The 22,532-nt window shown below is 34.8% G+C and overlaps 2 protein-coding genes across 3 annotated transcripts; both read right to left on the reverse strand.

The window, feature by feature from the left end:
- Nucleotides 1-206: 206 nt before the first annotated feature.
- LOC142611130 (uncharacterized) lies at nucleotides 207-13,404 on the reverse strand. The gene is made up of 24 exons (XM_075783169.1): nucleotides 12,923-13,404; nucleotides 11,778-11,849; nucleotides 11,280-11,323; nucleotides 11,096-11,207; nucleotides 10,915-10,986; nucleotides 10,207-10,269; nucleotides 9,477-9,554; nucleotides 9,304-9,396; nucleotides 8,902-9,021; nucleotides 7,975-8,061; nucleotides 7,585-7,794; nucleotides 7,447-7,494; nucleotides 6,807-7,061; nucleotides 5,636-5,742; nucleotides 4,877-5,121; nucleotides 4,458-4,526; nucleotides 4,292-4,356; nucleotides 4,020-4,189; nucleotides 3,787-3,865; nucleotides 2,814-3,069; nucleotides 2,272-2,317; nucleotides 1,020-1,128; nucleotides 737-799; nucleotides 207-621 (listed from the first exon to the last, which is right to left on the reverse strand). Exons 1-24 carry the CDS (start codon nucleotides 13,253-13,255, stop codon nucleotides 541-543), a joined length of 2,877 nt encoding a protein of 958 aa, XP_075639284.1. The 5' UTR covers nucleotides 13,256-13,404; the 3' UTR covers nucleotides 207-540.
- A 3,497-nt stretch (nucleotides 13,405-16,901) lies between these two features.
- LOC142610883 (alpha-soluble NSF attachment protein-like) lies at nucleotides 16,902-20,619 on the reverse strand. Of its 2 annotated transcripts, none has more exons than XR_012839896.1 (9): nucleotides 20,344-20,619; nucleotides 20,110-20,159; nucleotides 19,942-20,014; nucleotides 18,959-19,038; nucleotides 18,590-18,741; nucleotides 18,157-18,316; nucleotides 18,010-18,057; nucleotides 17,769-17,909; nucleotides 16,902-17,402 (listed from the first exon to the last, which is right to left on the reverse strand). XR_012839896.1 is itself a non-coding variant. In XM_075782853.1 (9 exons), the coding sequence occupies exons 1-9, from the start codon at nucleotides 20,486-20,488 to the stop codon at nucleotides 17,322-17,324; spliced, it is 870 nt and encodes a 289-aa protein (XP_075638968.1). In that variant the 5' UTR covers nucleotides 20,489-20,619; the 3' UTR covers nucleotides 16,902-17,321. The 2 variants fall into 2 exon arrangements, 1 of the variants encoding a protein (XP_075638968.1); XM_075782853.1 differs by having other exon boundaries at nucleotides 17,769-17,849.
- Nucleotides 20,620-22,532: the final 1,913 nt, after the last annotated feature.

The raw sequence follows: 22,532 nt of genomic DNA on the forward strand, positions 1-22,532 counted from the left end.
TGCTGGGCATGTCTAATGTCTTGCCAGCATGTGAGCAACTTTGTTTGCTTCTCTTCTTACAATAGATAGTTCCAGTATTCAAACTGTGACACATTCCCCAGCAAGGATGAGGCCATATCATCGCTTACTAAGAAATAAATAAATAAATAAATAAATTATGTCCATCTATGCATGTTAAGCAAGAGAATTTTAGCCATGCTTGGGTATAGTTTGAAAATGCTCGAGTGGAGATTCATGTTGTATTGTTAGCAAGGGAAGTATATCTTCTCACTTCGATTTCAAATAAAGTATTTATTCGCCATGGAGGGGGAACAGAATATTTTACGGAGGCTAATTTTCTTATTTATTACACGCTCAATTACAAAGAAAAAGTTTCTGAAGAAAACAAAGGATACACTATCAAAGGTGAGTTTCTGGTGGATCTCTCTGATGCCAAATCAAATAGCATTCGGAAGAACTGGTGAGGATACCCGGGTGGCTGCTCTGATAGTGCCTGAGATGTTCACAGATCTAAGTAGTAGAAACTATCAAAGGAGAGTTTCAGGTGGATCTCTCTGATGCCAAATCAAGTAGCATTCGGAAGAACTGGTGAGGATACATGGGTGGCTGCTCTGATAGTGCCTGAGATGTTCACAGATCTAAGTAGTTAGAACTTATAATAGAAGATACTGTTAAGACACAGCATAGTGAAGGCATGTTGATGTGGATATTTCCCTAGAGAGAGAGAGAGATTTACCTGATGAATTAGAACAGTGGAAGGTGTCATTCCAGGCACTGTATTAACCTCTATGATCAAAACCTGCAAAAGGTGGATGTTGATCGAGTAATTAAAAAGTTCAGTTGTGTACAAAAATCAATCAGGTGTTGCATTATTTACTCATGATCATAGAAAGGCACAATTTATTTTGGAAATGCACATGGAGCCCCAAGAATTCAATGATTCATACTAAAATCTTGCCTGCAATATAGCAAAGGGAAATGGGGAAAGCATGTCCTGTGGCACTAGGAAATCAACATACCTCTCCGCTATCTACATTAACAAATGCATCAATCCGTGAAAATCCTTCCAGTTGCAATGTGTTTGCAATCAGTTCAATATATTCTTTACATCTTTCCAAGGCTTCCTTACTGATTCAAGAAAAAAAATAAAAGAACAATAATGTAGTTCCAAATAATTACAAAGAGTAATGGAAGAGAGTAAATAAGTAGGGTATGACACAGTATGAATTATTAGAACCAATACAATTTGACAGAACTCTGCTACCAGTGAAACATAAACTAGTTAAGGGTTCCTAACCCTGCATTGATCATTCCTTGTAACAAAAAATGCAGAAAAATCAAATATAAAATTTAATACATAAAACAAAGAAAGGATAAAGGCAGATCAAACACAATCATAATCATAGGGCAAGTGTTCACAGCGCAGTAAGGCTTTAAATGAACCAAGTTATTTGGACTCAACTCCAGAAAAAGCTTTATGTTCATTTATTTAGCAAATGAGACAGAATCAAGTCCAACTTTAGACTCAACTACTAGCAAAGCTCAAACATAATAATGTGTTCATAAACAAGCTTGTGAGAATGAGCCTCAATTTTAATAAATATAATATTATATGTTTATACGTATACATGTGTAAAAATATAATTATATAGCCTTAAGATTAGATTGTGTAAGTTTGTATAGAAGTTCATAAGATATCAAATTATTATTTGTGATTTATTGATAATATAAATAAAAAATTCTGTAGTAACAATTATATATAATTATAATAATACAAGAGTGGTGAATCTAATTTTTGTAAGTTCACAAATGAAAATCATTCTATCTAATTAACTCAATAGTATAATTCCAACTATAATTTAATTATTAATTTTAAGCATAAAGTTGTGAAGTGTAAAAACTTTTAGTCATTGTGTGTACTACTACGTATAGGAGAATAATAAATCAAGGAACTAGTTGTTAATAAACTCGAGTTTGTTTGAAAAGGAAATGAACCAAATCTAAATATGCAATCCAGTTTGGAAATGCACTCAAGCTCGGCTCATGTTAGATATAAATGAACAATATTTTAATACGGCTTAGCTCATTTATGGTTCTACAATCCACCCTGTATAGAGACCATACATCAATAAAACAGACATATTAGAACCATAGAAAGTACATTCCCTTCAAAAAATTATACAATATCTAAAAGTGCTAAACTCAACCAACAATCTGGTGCCATTATTGACCTGAACAAATGCATGCCTTATGGATAGGTTCTTAACAAACCTGATAATTGATAACGGGGGTGGAGTCAGATTGATGCCAGTCCCACCTGTCAAGCGAGTAATATCTTCGTAAGGCACAAAAGTGCCATTCATAGAAACAAAAAATAAAATATTCACTACAGATTAATAAAACATCGTCCATATCCACTATCCTTCTCTTAATCTGGCTTGGGGCACTGCCACTGAATTTCCAATTGGAGCAGTATTAATTACACAGAGAAGAGACACTTCATCCATTGTGTAATTTGGTCAAATCCCTTAAATAGGACTAATCTTAACATTTATATGCTTCAAACACACACTTAATGGATCTTGAACCCATGACCTCACCCTCTACTTTGTCCTTACAAAGGGAAGAGGTGCCTTTTGAGTTAGAGCTCATTACCTCAAACCTTTGCTCAAAAGTGATATAGCATGAAGGCAGCACTGCCATAAATTTATTATAAACAACATGGAAGCAATACACTTGAAGAAAACAGGAGCAGTGATGTGCTTCTGGGTTTTAATCTGTGCAATAATGAATAACTACAGGCAAAGATATACCTTGGAATTTCTCCTCAAGAGATAAGATATCACCAGTTTCCTTGACAGTAATACTAGGACTCAATGAGTGCATTGATCCACGTTTTCCAATGACACCAACTGTTATTTCCACCCATCTACTACGTCCTTTCCACATAAGGTGGTGTCCATGTTCATTCATGGATTTGGATGAAACAATTATCTCATCAGTCTCAATAAAAGGCTCAAAGATTAATTGATCTGGAGGAGGGTTTGGCATCTCAATCATTCCATGTGCCTGTATATTAATAAAAACGAAAGGCATAGTGTACAAAAATTCAGATGATGATAGTGGAATTTCATTTGCTGCATGTACAAAGCTCAATGATGATTTATGTAAACTTACAATAACTTTATATGTCAATTGAATTTGAAGAGTTGCAAACACATTTCAGTTAGAAATGTAACTAAATCCCATCACTTAAATGGAGAGGAATAACAAACAAGAAACTCTATAATTTTAATAACCGTAAATGACATAGTGATGACATGAATGACTTTTAAGATAGCTAGGGTGTCAAAGAATAAAAGATAATAGACTTTTATATTGCACAGAACATGCACTTCTAGGACAGGAACCTGTCACTTAAGCCGTCTTACATGCTCCAGGAACATGCTTCCTTCCACTTTTCCATTTCCTTGGAAAGGATTTGCAAGCAAGTTTTTTTTTTTTTTTTTAATGCAATAGTACAATAGGGGAGAGGGGATTTGAACCCTAGCTCTCCTAATAAAGGAGAGCAGAATATGCTACTGAGCTACAAGGCTCTTGGCATAGGGCCTTAGGTAAGCAAGTGTGCAAAATTGTTGATCAAACAAAATGAATAGGGCCTTAGGTAACAATATGGTTACATGCCATAATTTAAGACAGATATTTGAAACAGTTTCTACCTGTATGAAAATCCATGAAGAAAAAAGAACATGTGGGAAAAAAATTCACAAGAATCAGTATATATACCTTTGACAAACTATTAGAAGGAATCCTTAGAAGGCAGTCATCCAATGCTTTCACGTACACTTCAAGGTCCTTGGCACAGCTGCATGAGCAAAAAATTTAGCAACATATGGTTGAAAATTTATGCCAATATTGCATAGGTATTTAAGAACTGACTTGAACAGGTAACATGCTTGCCAACATTCCTATCATCAGTACCACATTAACAGTGCAATAGACAAGGGGCATAAACCTACCATAATCGTGCAACCCCAGTTGAGCATCCGTCTCTTGCTGGTTTAATGCATAATGTTTCACACTGAAGCTTTGACGTCAAATCATGCCATATGCCTAGAATGGGCATCTTAATTAGATCCTCTTTTCTCCACACATCTTTATTTATAGTAAGAACTCCCAAGGTTGCAAGCTGTACAAATTGAGAGATTTAATGTGTGCTTATGGAGGAAAACATACAAGCCATGCTGAGGAATGATAATAATATCAGCACAAAAAAGATTAGTTGTTATACATGGTTAAGAGCAACAGACGTTGCAACTTTGTCCATACAAGTCTTTGAAGAAATCACTCCGGGGCCTTCAATAGGAAAGAGAAAAAGGGAAACAGAAAAGAAAATGAGAAATTGATACCAGTAGAATTAGTATAAAGCAACAGTTGATTAAAAAAAAAAAAAAAACCTGTATAAGGAACCCTTTCAGCTTCCAACAAAGATTGAAGTGTACCATCTTCACCAATGCCTCCATGCACTACAAATAATAATAGATAAACCTCATAAAGGCTGAATTTTTACATCTTATACCAGAACGCATGATAGCTAGTGGGTGAGACATGCAATGATAGCTAGTAGGTGAGACATATATGTTTCCCATATAATTATCTCTAGAAAAGCAGAAGTAAGAAAAATCTTGCAAGGGTTCATCAATAAATTTCTATTAATGAAAAGATGCATGAGGTACAGTCCACATGAGGACCAAATTCAGAATAATATAAATGCTGATTTAAAAGAGAAAAAATATCCAATATCAAATCCATACATGCAAAAAATTAGAGGTAAAAATCTTCAATCACTAGAAAATACATGACTGAAAAGCAAAACCTGCAATAAAAACAGTTGCCTGAACTTCCTTGGCTAGCTTGATCCATTGCTCCAAGGAAAATCTCCTAGGTGGTTCATCAGCAATATCAAACCCTGTAAACCAACTGTGGTTTGTCAAACCTTCCATGAGATTGTCTATCACTTTGTTACGTAACTGAGATGTCATTGCAGCCCGAGCTGGCTCAATTGCCTCCATGCACGCAGCAATCACTTCCTCTGTTGTGTGTCTTAGCACAAGAGAATAACTGTAGACATGTAAACAGATTTAAAGCTTTGAATTGTGTATAAAAACAGTACAAAAAAGCAAGAGACTGCATGCTTTAAAAATTACAAAAGCTTGGTGATGCAAGAGTCATCAGTATCTATCTCTGACATGCTCTATCAATGTTAAACATTTATGACACTACTTGTTTTAACTGAAAATTATATACATTAATATTCCTCCAAAAGACTGCATAACTTTAATAGAATGCTTTTGTAGGTTTCATCAAATCTTTGTAGAAGATATTGCAAAAATCATTTTGGGAGAAGCAGGTAAACCATGCAGAGGAACATGCTATTATAATTGAAGGCAACTTAGGTATACAATACCTTTTTTTTTATAGGTATACAATACTTTATAAACACATTATTTGCAAACAAATAAAATGCAATGAAATATACTGCAACTTATGGACTGCTATATGTGATCTACACTGACCATTTTCCTTTCTTCTGGAGAGAGAGAGAGAGAGAGAGGAACAAAATACCAACACTTACGGTAAAGACCAAACTGTTCTGGAGCTCACATCAGATTCCTTATTGTTTGAATCCACACCAGAGACAAATTCACTTGTGGGGGCAAGCAAACATGGAGTTACTTCAAGCTGTAGCCACCAAAATTGCCAACTCAGATTATACATCACATCTGGAAAGCACTTAGACTAGAAATGACAACTTTTAAATACGATATAGAACTCTAGAAGCAAATTTTCTTGGTCATTAACAAATAACCAAAAATAATTTCAAGGCAATTTATAGACTAGCCTGCAGAAATTTCTCTCATGCAGAATCATAAAATAATGAAATATTCCTCTCTTACAAACACTGAACCATCTTTGAGATTTTGTGCCTATACCAGATGTATAGATTCAAATTGAAGTGAATGTAAAAAAGATTTGAATGAGAACAAAAAATTATACAAATGTCAAATCAATGCTTACTGATGGAATTATAAGGGTTACAAGAAACATCATATTTATCAATCCCAAGCTTTGATTTGGTGGGATGATTCTGGTGTGGGTCCTGCATTGGAGTTGAATTCAAGTTGTTTGCTGAATTCTCTGTTCACAACACTGTAGCAACAATGTTCACACTGTTGAAATTTAGAATTTTAATATTTTGTGGGACTAATTACTAGGGGTTTTATGGTCTTTTACTTATGTTTCATTCCATAACAACGTTATGCTTAAATTAGTTTATTTCAAGGGTCAAGATTAAGTGAGGGTATTTTAAGAAGCTTAAATAAGCTTTGTATGGGGATTTTAGTATCATTGTTTTAATAAAAATTTTGACTGCTAATTTTGAGTTCCTCTCAAATCCTTCAAAGTGAGATGCTTTCTTTCACTCGAATTGATTTCTAGGGACCTGCTATTGTGATGCTAGTAGTTAACTTATTTTCCAGCCAGTACAACCGAAGTTGTGAGCCCTCAATTTCCCAATCATTCCATCAACTCCCAAATCCTTTTACAAACCCTAACACTAACTTCCTAAACCTTAAATCAAACCTTGACATCTTACATACTTACAGATTTATCATCTATTAAGGGTTTAAAAAACATTTAAATAGGACAATCTCTCAAGTAATTCATGCTTCAGCAATAGCGCCATCAAACCATAAGTAAATTGGAATACTTCACATACCAAAATCTCCCCATATCTGAATACTTACATCATCAAAAGCTTGCAAATTGAGCCAGACATTTGTTCCACTCATAAGAGATACTTGCCGCTCTGATGTGTCCCCTCCAAAAATGACAAAAACTTTGCGGGTGCTTTCATTGATGGAAAATGCTTCGCTAATCTGGGCAGATTTTGATCTTCTAGGCAAATGACTTGATCCACTACTGAATGATGCAAGATTGGGAAACCGCAAGCAAGCACGGTAAATAATGGTCCGGAGAATGTTGGAATGAGAAAATCCAACCTGGACATTGGAGGTGGTATTTTCAAGTTATGTAGCAGCATACAAAAGAGTGCTAATATACTGATTGAAAGGATAAAAAATGCACAAATTTAAATGATTAGCATTACATGTTCTGGCATATGCAGCTTTAGATTTAAATGATGGGGTAACAACAAAAGCCCCTTTCACAAGGGCATCCACATAGAGGCATAAAACTTGATATTGCCATAGCAACATTGCAAAAGATGCATTATAATGCACAAGTTAGCTTCTAAATTTAGATTAACAAAAGGAAAAAACATTAGGATGTTGTTCTGACCGTGCATCAAAACATTTTATGACCTATCACTGAAATCATTTAGAAAATTCCTATTTCATTACTTCATATAAGTAGATTCAGGACTACCTTTGAAGATTGCTGAAATAAAAAGCTGGTCTGTTCCATTCCACTGATCTGATATGTACAACGAAGATCAATATGGAACACCTAACAAGAATCAATACTGATAACAAAACCAGCAAGGAAATCAGAGACTTGACTTACCAGGTTAATATCAGTAAATATAATGTTACCCAATTCAGTCCTTCCAAATTTGCTCTCAGAAGATGACGACATATGAACAGAATTAGGCAGAAACCATCCATCAATTCGAGCAAAATCACGCAGACCAAGCCTTTGGAATAACAAAGACGCACCTTCACGAATAGTTTCAATTACATCTATGGGAAATCGAGGTGGAGTGTGATAAACTACCTGTGTAGTACAAGATAAATGAGGGCACAAAAGGACAGAAAGTATTACCTCAATACACACTGTAACGTAAGAAATAATCATTGGCATAAATCCTTCAAATACGCACAGATGCGTCTGCGCATTATGTATACATGTATTTACAACAATTAATCAAAATGTGGTACTTCTGTACACCTGTACCTGCTGTGTTGGAAGATACTTTCTTCGGTAATTAAAAATTGCATCCTTTTCTGTTATATCAACACTGCCATGGAATTGAAGCTTGACCTGGTCATTTAAACACAGCTCTAAATTTATAGAATTCATTTGGAAATGATTAAAAATAACCTAATAAAAAGTAATAATAGTTTCCACAGTGAGTTCACTTATTCCATGAATTATTTTTATATGCATAGGCAGTGCAATTTATCTAAAAATCAATGTCCAAAACCCCCAATTCTCAAACTACATGTGTTAACCCTTCAGAAATTTAACTGGAGGATGAAATGAAGCCAATGTCCTTCTAATATACTAATATAAAAGATCACTTAACCTTGATGTATTACAATCACTATAAATATAGGAAAGGGACTGTTCTTCTAAATTTTCTTAGAGATAAAATCAAGCATATATATACTTTAATTTTGGACTGCAGAGCTCTAAGGGATAGCATTAGTGTGTTCAGTGAACAATTTATGGCTAAGTAGTACATACAAGTGAGTTTTGGCATCAAGGGGAGATACAAACTAGTGACTCCCACTCCATGAAGTGTAGTTCCCAGCTATTAGTACATCTGATTACTGGTACTATAGTGTTTAACTAGATTCAATTTTTCTATTAATCATGAAAAAAAGGATTCATAAAGCCCTCTCCCTTATAGTAAGTATTTGGAATAAGCCTTTGCAATATACATAATATTTGGTGCTTGTATGATTATTAAAATCATAAAATGATAAGCAACTTTTTTTTTTAATCGGTAAATTACATGTGCACTTGATAGGCCTTGAACCTGAGACCTCACCTTCCACCATGCTTTTACAAGGAGAGGTACCATTTGAGCTGGATCTCATTGGCTTAAATGATAAGGAAAATTAATCTGAGGAAAATAGACATTGAAAAAGCTCATACCTCAGTTGGCAATAGCACAACAGGATGGCTATCCAAACCAGACCCCACATCCAGGACAATGGCTGTAAACTCACTCCCTCCTTCAAGAAATATTTCAATAAGGACTTTGTCATCAATTCCCTATCAAAGATTGCAAAGAAAAAATATTTAAAAGATAAAATGTATTGTGAGGAGGGTTTTAAAGCCCAAAAGTTTGAAGCCACATTTTGAAAAAAAAAAAAAAAAAGACTTCGTAATTGAAAACTTTCAATTCATTTCTATGCAGATGCTTCAATTGACATGTTTTCCCTTGAATTTTCAAAAAAGAAAATGTCATTTCCATGTCAATTTTAGCACATTTTCAATTAAATTGGCAAACTTTTGATCAAGCCTCACAGTCAAATCTCAAGAAAACCAGCATACCTCTGAAATAATTTCATCAGCCTTTGTTAAAGAATCAAGCACACCATATGCAACCTTAACACCAATGCTTGATCCAGCTCTTGCTGGTTTTACCTGAAAATGGAACAAGAAAGAACTTTAATATTTAAACATGTCACAAGCTTCCAAAGACAACATGAAAGTATGAGCTTTACCACAACTTTCCCTGAGTAAGGGTCCAGCTGATTTCTAGAAAACCACTTTGATAGTTCAGATATATTCCCTTCATTTCCCTAATTGTCATTCCAAAAGTAAGAAAAACAAAAGAGTTTTCAAATTCGACTGACTATAAAACAAGAACCAATTGAATGCTTCAAATCTCAAAAGAACAATTAAAAGTAACTAGCACTAAGGAGCTTTTACCACCCAATAGTTATAAGGGCTGCAACAATTCCAAAATCCAAAATAGAAAAAAAACTTAATAACTTATTCCTATTGAAAATAATTTTCCTACTTCTTGGGAGCTTACAGTTTTAAGAGAAGCTCTTGTACAATGTATTAGAGGTTGTAGCCTTGGTGTGATGGCAAGTGCCTTCCACCTAAAGTGACAAGTTGCGGGTTTGGGTTCAGGAATTAGCTTCTCCAAAAAAAAAAAGAAAAAAAAAAGGGGGGGCGAAGGGGGTAAAGCTGCCTACCGTCACCTCTCACAGACCCCATAAATTTGAAAGCTTCGTGCATTAGGTATAAGTATGACCTTTTTTATTTATTTTATGTTAAATATATTCCATATAATTCTATTTATCATCCAAAAGCTACTCTTAATTGCCACTATAGGTAGTAAGATACCGTTAACCGTGCTAAACATAAATCATCAAAAAAACATACACATGAAAGCATATTATATTGTGATTAATTATCAACAGATATAACTCAGTGAATAAATACCTGCACTAAAAAATTAGGCACTGTTATGAAACCCTGTTTGCAGAGCTCCAAGGAGGCATCATACTGCCAATTATTCAATGAGACAGATGGTTAGTTTTTTTCCCCCCTTAATAAAGAAATAGACAATTCTGACATAAGTAACATTGAAGGGTATACTAAAGGGATACGAAGATATTTTTATACAAAGTGAATGATTATTTTGCTAGACTTTATGCATCTGAGGCTCCATCTGCAATTAGGAAAGCGGATCTACACTGACAGTTAAGGTTACATACTGTAACTAATGTAAATTCCTACATTACACTTGCATCCTTATAAAGTTTGCAAACATGAGAATAAAAAATTTTGTATGTTCAGCCTAATCACAGGACATTTGCCTTCACCCAAATTAACAATGAAGCTACCTTATAACTTGTTTCTATCACATGTAGCTTGCAAGTGTAACCTTGGGGTCGAATGTCACAATAAACCTGTCTAATGCTAATGCTGGCCAAATGACATCATCATGCTTTGAGATGGTGTATAATATATAGAGATTCCAGATGAAGTCTTCCAATTAAGTGTCCAACATGTCATGTTAGAATTGACTCCCTCAATGAAGATAGATTCTTTAAGGTCCTCTAAATATGGAGTATTAAGAACACATGAACCAATTCTGGAACCTTATATATGGACTAAATTATTTTTAACAAAATCAAAAGGCTTTACCTTGTCAAATGCTTGACGACACTCATTTGATCCTGTGCCAACAAATGGAATATTGTATTCTTCTAAGAGCTCCTGAAAATTCCATCATATATAGAAATATTACTTACATTGAGAAAAAAAATACTACTGATATCTGTGTGTGCTTGTGTTTTGAGATGCAAAGGGCCATAATATACAACACCTGAATGCCACCATCTTCACCATATCTGCCATGTATAACTGGGAACACTATGTCTACTGATGTAGTAAGATGTTCTGCAAATTCAGACACAGACTGGAAACCTTGGGCAAGGCTGCAAAACCAAGGCAATTAGCCATCTTAACATATTCAATTACATAAACCATAATTTGAAAGGCAATCTTACCTTTCAAGTTTAAAATCAAAATCGGCGGGAGTGTTTGAGTATACCTGTAAATGTGATATAGAACGATTTTGCATAAGCATGGTAAATTTGTTTTCATCTCATATGCATATTCAAGGCAATAAAATACATATTAGCAAGTTGAGTTGCAACCAAAATAAGAAATTCAGATGAACAAATACTTCTGCAAACTCCTTAAAGCTCAAAAGATAAAATACACCGAGTGAAATATTCATCGATTAGACGATTACTAACATAACATGATAAAAAATAACCAAAAGGTCCCCTAGCTTATATCTCCCTCACATGTTCCATTTTTCCAAAAACTCAACAGGTTTATGACTTTAGCCAATCTCTCTCATGGTGATTAAGAGTTTCTATGTTTGATCATACAAACTTTTTGCAATAATCAATATTTGAATTCAATTTATTCTAACTTAGTGAACAATTTAAAGCCCAATAGCAACCATAATTCTAAACAAACATGAACATCGCACAAACCTGGGCTGAGGATATTGCGTACGCATTGAGATTGTAATCAAGGTAATAGCAGCTAACATGAAAATCCTCTCCCTGATGCAAAATGAAAACAAGCACATCCAATCAAACATTAAAGAAAACCAATATAATTAGCACTGTATGCTGCAAAAAAAAGTCAACAAGAAGACTAACGCTCCGTTTGGCTTCCAAAACCAACAGAAATGAGCGGGAAAAAATAACCATTCTGAAATTTTCACTTTCTCAGCCTAGCTAATTAAGTAGTTGCTAGTTCAAATAGAAACGTGAATAAACGTTAAGTTCCTTTTCCCTCTCTTTCTCAGCTAATTATCTCGGGAACCAAACGAAATATCAACAAAATATACAAAGCAACGGAACCTGTATATCATGGGCGGAGCTGTTATTGGACTAGGGGCAATGGCCCCCATAAATTTTTTAAAAAAAATATTATTATATTAATAGGTACTAATTTTAGCAATTTTGTTCAATAAAATTGCACTTTGACCCCTTAATAATGCCATCAATTCTTTTGAGAGAAATCTTATAGCCAAAAACTTTTTTACAATATTTATACAAACTATTGAGGTAGCAAATTCTTATTAGTTTGTACCCTTATATTACTTTTTATGTATCAATAACTACTCATCATATTAGCAATTTGAAAAACTTTTGAAATTTTAGCATTTTTCACCTTTTAAAGTACATAAAAAATTAATAGATTAAATTTAAAATAAAATATACAAACTCAAAAAAACTAGCTCAACAACAAAAATTACTAATAATAAAATTAAAAAAATTAAGTTAAATCAATCTATTTTACCGGAACAAACTACTTAGCCATTTAAAAAATTTTAAACAAAAATCCCTAGTAGACTCAAAGCTCGGAGCCGCCACGCACAAATAGCAGCAAAGTCCTGGCTCCGTCCCTGCTGTATATGATTGAGAAACGATCTCGCAGAGTTAAGCTAGATTCAAAATCCAACAGAAATGAGCGGGAAAATTAGCTATTCAGAAAATTTCGCTTAATCGGCCTATTTAAGCAGTTGTTAGTTTCCTTTTCCTCTTTCTCGGCTAATTTATTGGGAAACAAAAGGAATATAAACAAATATATGATTAAGCCCAAAAAAAGAAAAAGAAAGAAAAGGAACCTGAATATTATCGAGAACCGATCTCGCAGAGTTGAGCGAAATTCCACGCTCCGCCGAGGGACCACCGCAAACAATACCGATTCTAAGAACTCTACGTTTCTCCACCGCTTGCTCTTCCTTCTCCGCGATCCGGTCATCCACAACCTCCGGGGAGGCGCGTGGAACTCCAACGCTCCGCGAACAGCATCTAATTCTGTAGTTGTTGCTCAATCGCACGAAATTCAGAGGAGCAGCAAAGAAAGCGTTCGGTGAAGAAGCTGAAACAACGGCGTCATTATGGTGGTTCTTACGGAGCAAGGCGAGGTTGGAAGCGTAAGTGATCGACGAAGCCATTGGAGAAAGAAATAGCGAGAGACACTGAGAGTGAGTGAGTGATTAGTTAGAGAAATAATGGAGAATGTGAATATACAGTGGAGTGAGTGAGAGTAAGTGGTGATGGAGTTTGCTGATTGTCTTCCATGTTTTTAAAAAACTGTTTTAAACGGCAGAGTAGTTGCCAATTTCTGGTTGGTGAAAAACTGAAAGTGTTTCTTTCTAATTGGCCTTCGGCGTTTGTCTTTTCGCCATGGATGTAAATGAAATGATTTTTTAAAACAAATACTATTTAACTACTCATAGTGGATAATTATGCGTTTTTTTTTTTATATTCGTCTTTACGTACTCCCAGCCTTAAAAGCATGAACGGCTCAAAGGATTTTAATGTTATATTCACAAATTATTTTAAAGTATTGTTACAAATGGTTGATAGAGTCAATTTTTTATTAGTTTTTATTTAGACTTATTTTTAACCTTATTTTTTCATTTACCAATAACTATTCACCACATAAATAATTTATAAAATCTTTTGTAAAAAATTTATACCTCTAGCATTACTCGTGTTTCAATAGAAGGCCTCCGATTATATTTGGCGCATTTTGTGGGAAGGAAAAAGAGGAATATTGAGTTGTTTCAATTGATGTCTTGGCAAATTTGGTGCAATTTACAACTCATTATGCCCATATGTAGTGATTTCTTGTTTGTTTTTTGGTTAAAAATTGCACCCTTTTAAGTTTATTTGACATTCATAGGGTTTTCTAATTTTAATTATTGAGTTTATTTGAAATTCATATCAGTTTTCTAATTTTACTTGAGTTCTTAAGTTTTAGATTTATTTTATTTGAGTTTAGATATTTTATCCAATTTCATTAAAAATATTGCCCTTAAAAATATTTTTCTCACAATAAAAAAAAAAACAATAAAAATTTTTATAGATTTTTTATGAAAGAAAATTTTCTTTTAAGAAAATCTTTTTTCATTAGTTAGTTGCACACTTAACCACAACTTTTAACTGAATTGGATAAAAAGTCAAAAACATGAATTAAATATATTTTAAACTTTTTTTTTTGGAGAATCAACTCTAATGCTTTTTATTAAAGGAGGCCAAACAAGTCGGCATGTAATACAAATGAGCTATCTGGCGGTACATTTTTCATCCAGACTTGAGATTGAGAAACAAACTTAACTTGCCTTGCTAGAGAGTGAGCTAGAGCATTACATTGCCTTCTAACATGAGTATAATTTATCGATGACAAATATGAGGCAATAAAGTTAATGTCCTTGACTAAATGACCAAAGCATGATAATGAATAAGAGTTTTCTTGGAGTGCTGTGATGAGGACTTGAGAATTGCTCTCCAAAACAATGTTTCTGAATCCCGTCTCCACAGCCAGTTCAAGTCCCCTCCATGCTGCCAACGCCTCAACCTTCATCACCATTGAGGGCAGGGGAACACGTTCAGAGAGAGATGCCATGACCTGTTCGTGCTCGTTCCTAATCACCACCCCCAGACCCGCTGTATTGCCTGCAACAAAAAGGGCTCCATCCACATTTACTTTGTACTGGGAAGGACCAAGTGGTTGCCAGCTTGTTGGTGGACGTCCCACAAGTTCTGTCCGAGCTGTGTTGTGGTGTAAGTAGTCACTCAATTGTTCCTTTGCTTGCTGCTACAGATGATCCATATGTCCAGCCTTTTTTCCCAGCCTAAGGTTGTTCCTACGAGTCCATAAAGCCCAAACCACCATAGCAAACAAGGCAGGCTCTCTATTTTCTGCAAAAACAATCCCCAAGAGATCAATAAAAGACACCGCTCTTTTTAAATTATCATGGCTCCATTGTGGCATTTTTTTTTCCAGAATTCTTCTAGCTTCGGATAACTATATAAAGCATGCTTCACATCTTCCTTGTGTTCTCGGCACAAATCACAGCAATCATCCTGAATAATCTTGCGACGAACTAAGTTCTCCTTTGAAGGCAGAGAATTCTTAGCTGCTCTCCAAACCAAATTCTTGACTTTGTTAGGCACAGGAAGGTTCCAAATGGCTTGCCACAATGGTTTTAGACCTGAAAAATCAGATTGTCCAGGTTGTGCATTCTAAAACTCCCTTTGCAGAAATTGATACCCGGATTTGACAGTATATTCCCCTTTTGGATTATAGGGCCATGTGAGCACATCTGGCTGATTTGTGCGACACAGGAGTATTGTTTTTATGGTCTCTACTTCAAAATTGAGCAACATGTTCTCCATTACCTCAATTTTCCATTGCTTCTGCACCGGGTCTATCAGTGAACTCACTTTGACACCTATTAGTGCTTCAGGCTGAGGGGATAACACCATTGAAGAGTGTTTTCTAGGCAACCAGCTATCCTCCCATATGTCCACAGACTGACCATCACCTATCTTCCATATCGCTCCTCTTTTAATGACTTTTCTGCCTCTAAGTATACTGCGCCAAGCATATGAAGCTGAGCTGGGGTTGGCTGCCTCCATGATTGTGCTGTTTGGAAAAAAATTTGCCTTAAACACCATAAAAAATAATGATGTTTTGTCATGTAGAAGTCACCAAGTTTGTTTAGCCAATAATGCATTATTGAACCTTGCTAAATCCTTAAATCCCATTCCACCTTGTGTCTTGGGTTTGCAAAGCTCCTTCCATTTAATCCAATGGACCTTTCGGTCCTCCCCCCTCTAACCCCAAATTTTTTTTTTTTTGATGAGAGCCTCAATTTCATGACATAATCCAATTGACAATTTAAAACATGACACTGTATAAGTAGGAAGTGCTTGAGCCACTGCCTTGATTAAAACTTCTCTTCCCACTTGTGATAGCAGTTTCCCTTTCCATCCTTGTAGCTTTTTTCATACCCTTTGTTTTATATTGTCAAAGCTCTCATTTTTCTTCCTTCCAATAAAAGATGGCAGCCCCAAGTACTTCTCATATTGTTAGAACATCGGAACCCCTAGAGCTTGCTTAATTGATTCTTGCATATCTTGTGATGTGGACTTGCTGAAGAATAGGGTGGTTTTATCCCGGTTTATTTGCTGCCCGAATGCTCTTTCATAAGTATCCAATATCTCCAACAACTTTTGACAATCATTATCTTGTGCCCTGCAAAAAATAAGATTGTCATCTGCAAAAAGGAGATGGGTTAGTTTATGACCATTACGGGAAATGGAAACTCCTCTAATTTCTCCCAAATCTTTGGCTTTTTTCAACAAGCCATGAAAGCCCTCAGTGCATAGTAGAAAAAATTTGAGGAAAGAGGTTCCCCTTGGCGAAGCTCTCTAGTTGACACAAAATTCCATGTGGCTCCCCATTTATCAAAATTGAATAAGTGGCTGTGGATATGCATCCCATCATTAGCTTCACCCAAGCCTCACAAAACCCCATCTTTTTCATCAATTTCTTCAAGTACAACCATTCAACCCTATCATAGGCTTTACTCATATCCAATTTAAGTCCATATAACCAGAATTCCCTGTGCTATAATTTCTCATGTAATGCAAAGTTCCAAAGTCTCATGCAACAATAAATTTTAAACTTAGAGAATTTAATTAAACAAAAGTAAATCTAGAAGACTCAAATGAATTTCAATCAAACTTAGAGGGTACAATTTGCATTTTTCACCCCTCTTTTTAAAGTTACAAAGAAGAAAGAGAAGATTTGAATCTTAAATATAGTCGTTGGAAACACCAAAATGTGCTACTTGAGATATAAGACTCTTGGCTATATCTAGTGCATTCTTAAAAGTCATAACTGATATTGTCAATATGTCATTCAACAACATTCACGGCCAAGTAAGAAGAGAATGGACTGCGATAGGCAGCAAAAAGATCCACGACTAGAACGTCGAGAACATTAATGCTGCCATGTCACACTCAAGCATTGTCTAAATAGAAAAAGGCAACATAGCCTGATCAAATTTGAATACAATCGCAATGCAAAGCCTACACCAATACGAATACAGGTGCGGCATGATAAAAAATGAATGGACTATGATTATGGCTGACAACAATGCTATTGATATATACAAGCCAATGGCAATATATTCCATAGGAGTAAGACATTGATGCAAAATCAATTTAGGTCAGATCCTCCTCCTCTAGTTCTTTGGACTTCAGAGATTCCTTCACTCTCAACAGAAGGGTAGTCTTCCAAGGATCCTACAGAACAGAATATCAGAGTCAGAGACAATTCAGACTACAAACATTCACAAATGTAGCATTCCATATAGAAATCCTACGCACCTAATCAAGGTTCAGTAACTAAAGGTCTAATGTGAGTTCATCTAAACAACAGGATATCATCTTACATGAAAACAATAACCTAAAAGCAGAAAATAATCAACACCTGCAACCACATATTAACATTGAAGAGAATTTCCCCCAAGAAATTTAATAAGGTCATAAAAGAAAGAACTTAAAGAAACTCAAATAAATGCAGGGTGCAGAGGATTTCTAAAACACACTTTAGAATCCAGATAAAAGACAAGCCAAGGAATTCAGATTTTGAAGGCAGAAAAGATGTACCAGCGGGGTCATGCTGTCAAATTCCCTGACGACATTAGTGAACTTAACAATATCTTCCTCATCAACTGTGGCAGCCACATCCTGACATGTGAACAGCACTTTGGTTCAGCAAACACTATGGTATTAAAAAGAAACTATGATCTGCAATTATGAACCAAATACAACATCTCAAGGTAATAATTGTTTATATTAATAATTGTAGGGACAAAACATTTGACTTGCATAAAAAGACACCACTTACAGCTAAAAATTTGTATTCCCGAGTTCTGGAGAACGTTGGATCCAAGTCCTGCACAATTGATTGAATACTTCTAAAGATATAAATAATAAGGTCATAAGCTAACACAGTGGGAAAAAGGAAAATTAAACAGAGAAACAAAAGATAAACCTGATATCGCTCCAATGCATTGGTAATTGCAACAATATCACCTCTACAAAGTTGGCAGAGGCCAGCATTGAGAAGATGTCCTCTTACTCCATACTTCAGTAAGTTATTGTTGATTGACTGTCGTGCTATCTCTTCATATATCACAATTGCCTTCTGATATCTGTAGAAACAAAGAAGACTTCAGTCTATTCCTCAATTATATGATTCATATAATGGTACCATTATTAGAAAAGCTCCATTCAATCTGCTTTGGAATGCAATGCCAAGTAATTCATGACTGAATAAAAAGTGCAATGCATTGAGATGAGATCTTTCCAACCAAAAGGAAAAGCAAAGCCTTCCTTGTTCCTACAGCCGGAATGCATCTATATATTATGATGAAAAACCATCACTTTTATTACAAATATCCATAACATTAGCATAGGCCACTCACTGTTCAAGTTGAGCAGAAAATTCTGCAACTTTCTGCTTGCACTGGTTTGCAGAAGTTGTAGCTTCTGCATGTTCAAACAATTCAGCAGCCCGTTCAAAATATACAATAGCCTTCTCAATGTTGTGTTCAGGCTCATATAAATCACCAATTTCCTGAAGTAGACATGGTATAAAATCTCATCAGAACCTAAACCATACATGGATGCATGTTCACGCAACAATACACATTAACAGCACTAAAGATGAAGAGGCATAGGAAAATATGCACAAGATGAAAGATTGAATCAGAGTTGGGAGAAGCTACTAAAGAATTCAAGGGACAGTATATTTAAACATTAAATCAAGTAAACGACATTATTGCAAATTGTACCTTGCAATGTTTCGCAGCCATGTTGTGTCTACCAATATCCATGAAAATATTCACTGCTTGGTCTAAGCATGATATAGCATCTGCAGAACACCCAATACACACAAAAATTTAGGCTGATTTTCAAAACAGTCATTATGGACCTAAAGAGTGAGTTGTCTTATGTTAATATGTAAAATGTGACTTATTACATTAAAGTTAGAGTTTCCCTGAAACTTGAACAAAACTGCATCTGGCAAAAGTGCTAAAGCACAACAAAAAGCTCACACATCTGATTCAGCTTAATTAATATTTTTGACATATCCATCAATATCTAAAATCGTTACAGATATGAGTAAGGTCAGGTTTGATAATCCCACCACCGTTCAACACAAGTAAAATCTAGGATGCATGGACACAGGTATGAGCACGATACGGTGACACGGGCAATTTTCGAAAAAATTATAACATGACACGGCAAATAGAACACCGTTATGACAAAGGTACGGCACAAATACGGCACCCCAAATGAAGTGTCCATGCTTCCTAGTTTAAAAGGAAGTTAGCTTGAGAACCAATAGAAAACCTATGGAGCATATTGTTTACTTCATTACACCTTTGAATTATCACAACCAAGAATCGCATCTGATTTCATACAAGGGGAACAAAAGCTAATTTAGTTAATACTATAAACCCTCCAAACTCTCTCAAGTTCTACAACAAAAGGAAATATATCGCGCAAAAAAAATACCATCCTACAAGTGGGATCAATAAATCTAGTGACACAAAATATTTCCACAATTGGTAATATGGCACGTAACAAAAATGATGTCAATAGTAGGCCTATACGAAAGTAATGTTACCCTGATCAAAACTTGGCAACCATGTATGTAAATCCTAACGAAATGTTGGGCATATCTAACGAAACAATCAGCCGCAGAAACTTCAACTAGTGTTCATCCAAATATAAATAATCAAATTATCATGAAAAAGAACACAAAATGCACCTTTGTTGGATGTTTTCTTGTAGCAACTTGCAGCGCTTGCGTAAGCAGTGGCGGCTTCATGCTTGCTATCGGCCTACAAAATAGCATATAGATACCAACAAATCACTAGGAAAATATTCATTCCATTTCATAGCTCTCATTAAATATTACAAATCTATATGACTTTACCTTCAAATGACAATTGGCCAATTTAATGAAAACTGATCCAGCTCTATCCCCTGGAATAGACAAAACATTAGTATTAATTATTAAATATACTATTGGCATTCCAAATTTACATCTATCATTAACAGTAAAATCTAATTCCATTTTTTACTTCAATAAACACCAAAAAAACTAAATCATTCCATCATAGAGGATTTAATCCTAAATAAATAGTTGATATAAGTGAGAGAGAGGTACAAGATTTGGCGAGCTTGAAGGAATTGGCGGATTTTTCGTACAACTCAGCAGCGTCTTCGTATTTGGAACCGAATAAACCCCAGCCTTTGATCTTCTTCTCCGCTTTTTTCTCGAATTCTTCTCCTTTGGCTATTTGATCCGACATCGTTTCGTGAAACCTTCACAGACTTGACTTTCCCTTCCGGTCAGTTCAGTTTTATAGAAGCAAAAATGAGTTTGTAGACTTAAAATGTATAAAATGGAGTAAGAGAGAGAGAGAGAGACGAAAGTTAAAAGCGCGTGATTGCTTTTGACGGTTTTGGTGAATTTTCTTTTCTTTTCTTTTCCGCTAAGTTTCTATTTTGAGTAAATTTTTTTGGGTAAATTCCGGTCACTTATCTTAATGAAAATGTATTATTGATATCTTGATTTAATGGTAATGTGCCATTATTATAAGTGAATCTCATAAATTGGAATTTTATAAATAAATTTTTTGAGATAAAAATTCCATAAGATCATTTGGTTTTAACCTCTTAATTAATGAAAATTATGAAATTATTTCAACTTTTTATGAAATAATACTCATTAAACGATAAGATCTATTTAATAGGTGTTTTCATTGCAATGGGTAGCTTTGTTTCATTTATATCTCAAAATCATGAATAACAATGGGTTAGGTTTAGTGGAGTTTTCAACCCAACCCAACTTTGATAGTAAGACTTTGAAAATTTTAAAAGGGTTTTAGAAGAGTTTGGATTTAGAATTTTAAACTTATTAAGTCCATTACCAAGAGAAGTGGTGATCTCATTAGGTTTTATACCTTAGGTAACTAAACTAGTTAGATTATGCACTTTATAGGTCAATTTTGGGTTAAACCGACTTGTTCAACCCAATGCATAGTTATATAAACGGGTTTAGGGTTTGCAAATAAACCAATGGAATGGAATTTCAAAAAATTAATAGGGTAATATGTAGGATAAATAGAGGGTTTGGTTATTTTTGGGGGCACAATTCATCTCCCTGCAACTACTCTAAAAATAGGCTCACAGGTGCAATCTCGAATTCCATAAAAAATTTAAGTGTCTCTTTTATCTCCAATTGGGTAGGGGCAAAGTAGCGCAACCCATGATTTGACAAGTGGTATTAAAATCAAGGTAATGGGTTTGAGTTGCGAGAATGTGTGTCTCCCTTATAACCAATTGGTTTAGAGGCAAAGAGGCAAAGCTTACAGTTTGACAATTTATAAATACTTTTTCGGTCTCAAATGTGACCCACTACACCAATTCATTGCCATTACTACTAAAAATTTATCTTCTATCAACACTCAATACAGCTAGAAAGAAAATTAAGCAATTTACATAATTTATATTATTCCTAACTTAAGTTTTCCATCCCATGATGATTATTTTTAATTATCAAATTAAGATACTAATTGGTTTTAGTGTAGGTGAGATTAAAACCGGATTATTTGTGTCTGTTTATTTAGTATCACAGATTCCTATCTAAAGTTGGACCGGTCCAATGTTAAGTCACCTCTGTTGTTTGCCATCCTACTATAGTAAAGGCAAAATTGGATCCAAAACTTTCTCTGTAACACTCTAGAATGATAAGAATTTGCTCGTGCTGTAACCCAAAAACTGTCCAAAAGGTCAACCAAAACCACAAAAATCTCAGCCCAAATCTTACTAAGCTTAGCCCAAAATTTTAAGCTTAAAGGAGCATTACCAACCTGGGTGAGTCCAATTACTAGGTCCAAACCGCAAGCTATTGCCTTTTTATGCTGCGTCCAGTGATATTGTTAAAATAGTTATGGTCCACCATCAGAGGCAATTAATTCAAATTTGTGGTCAGAAGACTCAGAACTTATGGACTTATAGACTTGAGCTCAGCCCAGCTTTACTCGTCCCAAGAAGTGGGCACAGAGATTGGCTTAGCCCACCATGCTGGATGTACTGTTTAGTTTTTTTTTTTTTTTTTTTTCTTCAAATGTTGGACCTCTTCCGACAAGGATTAATTTCGGTTAAAATAGATCTACTTAATAATTTATTATATTAAATATTTTAATTTTAATTTTAATTTTTTTTTAAATGATTTGATGTTGTATACATTTATAGTGGAAAATTTGAGATAATTCGTAGGGTAATGACAAACCCCAATTGAGGATTTATTGATGGCAAATTTAGCCACTCATACTAATTGTGCAATCAAAG

The sequence above is a fragment of the Castanea sativa genome, chromosome 9 (assembly GCF_040712315.1).
Source record: "Castanea sativa cultivar Marrone di Chiusa Pesio chromosome 9, ASM4071231v1".
In the NCBI taxonomy this organism is placed as follows: domain Eukaryota; kingdom Viridiplantae; phylum Streptophyta; class Magnoliopsida; order Fagales; family Fagaceae; genus Castanea; species Castanea sativa.

Bases quoted from the DNA above. Each gene is read 5' to 3' on its own strand.
- LOC142611130 (XM_075783169.1), bottom strand. From the start codon at position 13,255: ATGGCTTCGTCGATCACTTACGCTTCCAACCTCGCCTTGCTCCGTAAG. The intron at 4,357-4,457 runs GTTTTTTTTTTT...TTCCTATTGAAG, and splicing joins TGAAAGGGTTCCTTATACAG to GCCCCGGAGTGATTTCTTCA. The intron at 1,129-2,271 runs GTTTGTTAAGAA...TTCTTGAATCAG, and splicing joins CCCCCGTTATCAATTATCAG to TAAGGAAGCCTTGGAAAGAT.
- LOC142610883 (XM_075782853.1), bottom strand. From the start codon at position 20,488: ATGTCGGATCAAATAGCCAAAGGAGAAGAATTCGAGAAAAAAGCGGAG. The intron at 20,160-20,343 runs GTACCTCTCTCT...TGTCTATTCCAG, and splicing joins CTTCAAGCTCGCCAAATCTT to GGGATAGAGCTGGATCAGTT. The intron at 18,317-18,589 runs GTGAGTGGCCTA...TTGTTTCTACAG, and splicing joins TTTTCTGCTCAACTTGAACA to ATATCAGAAGGCAATTGTGA.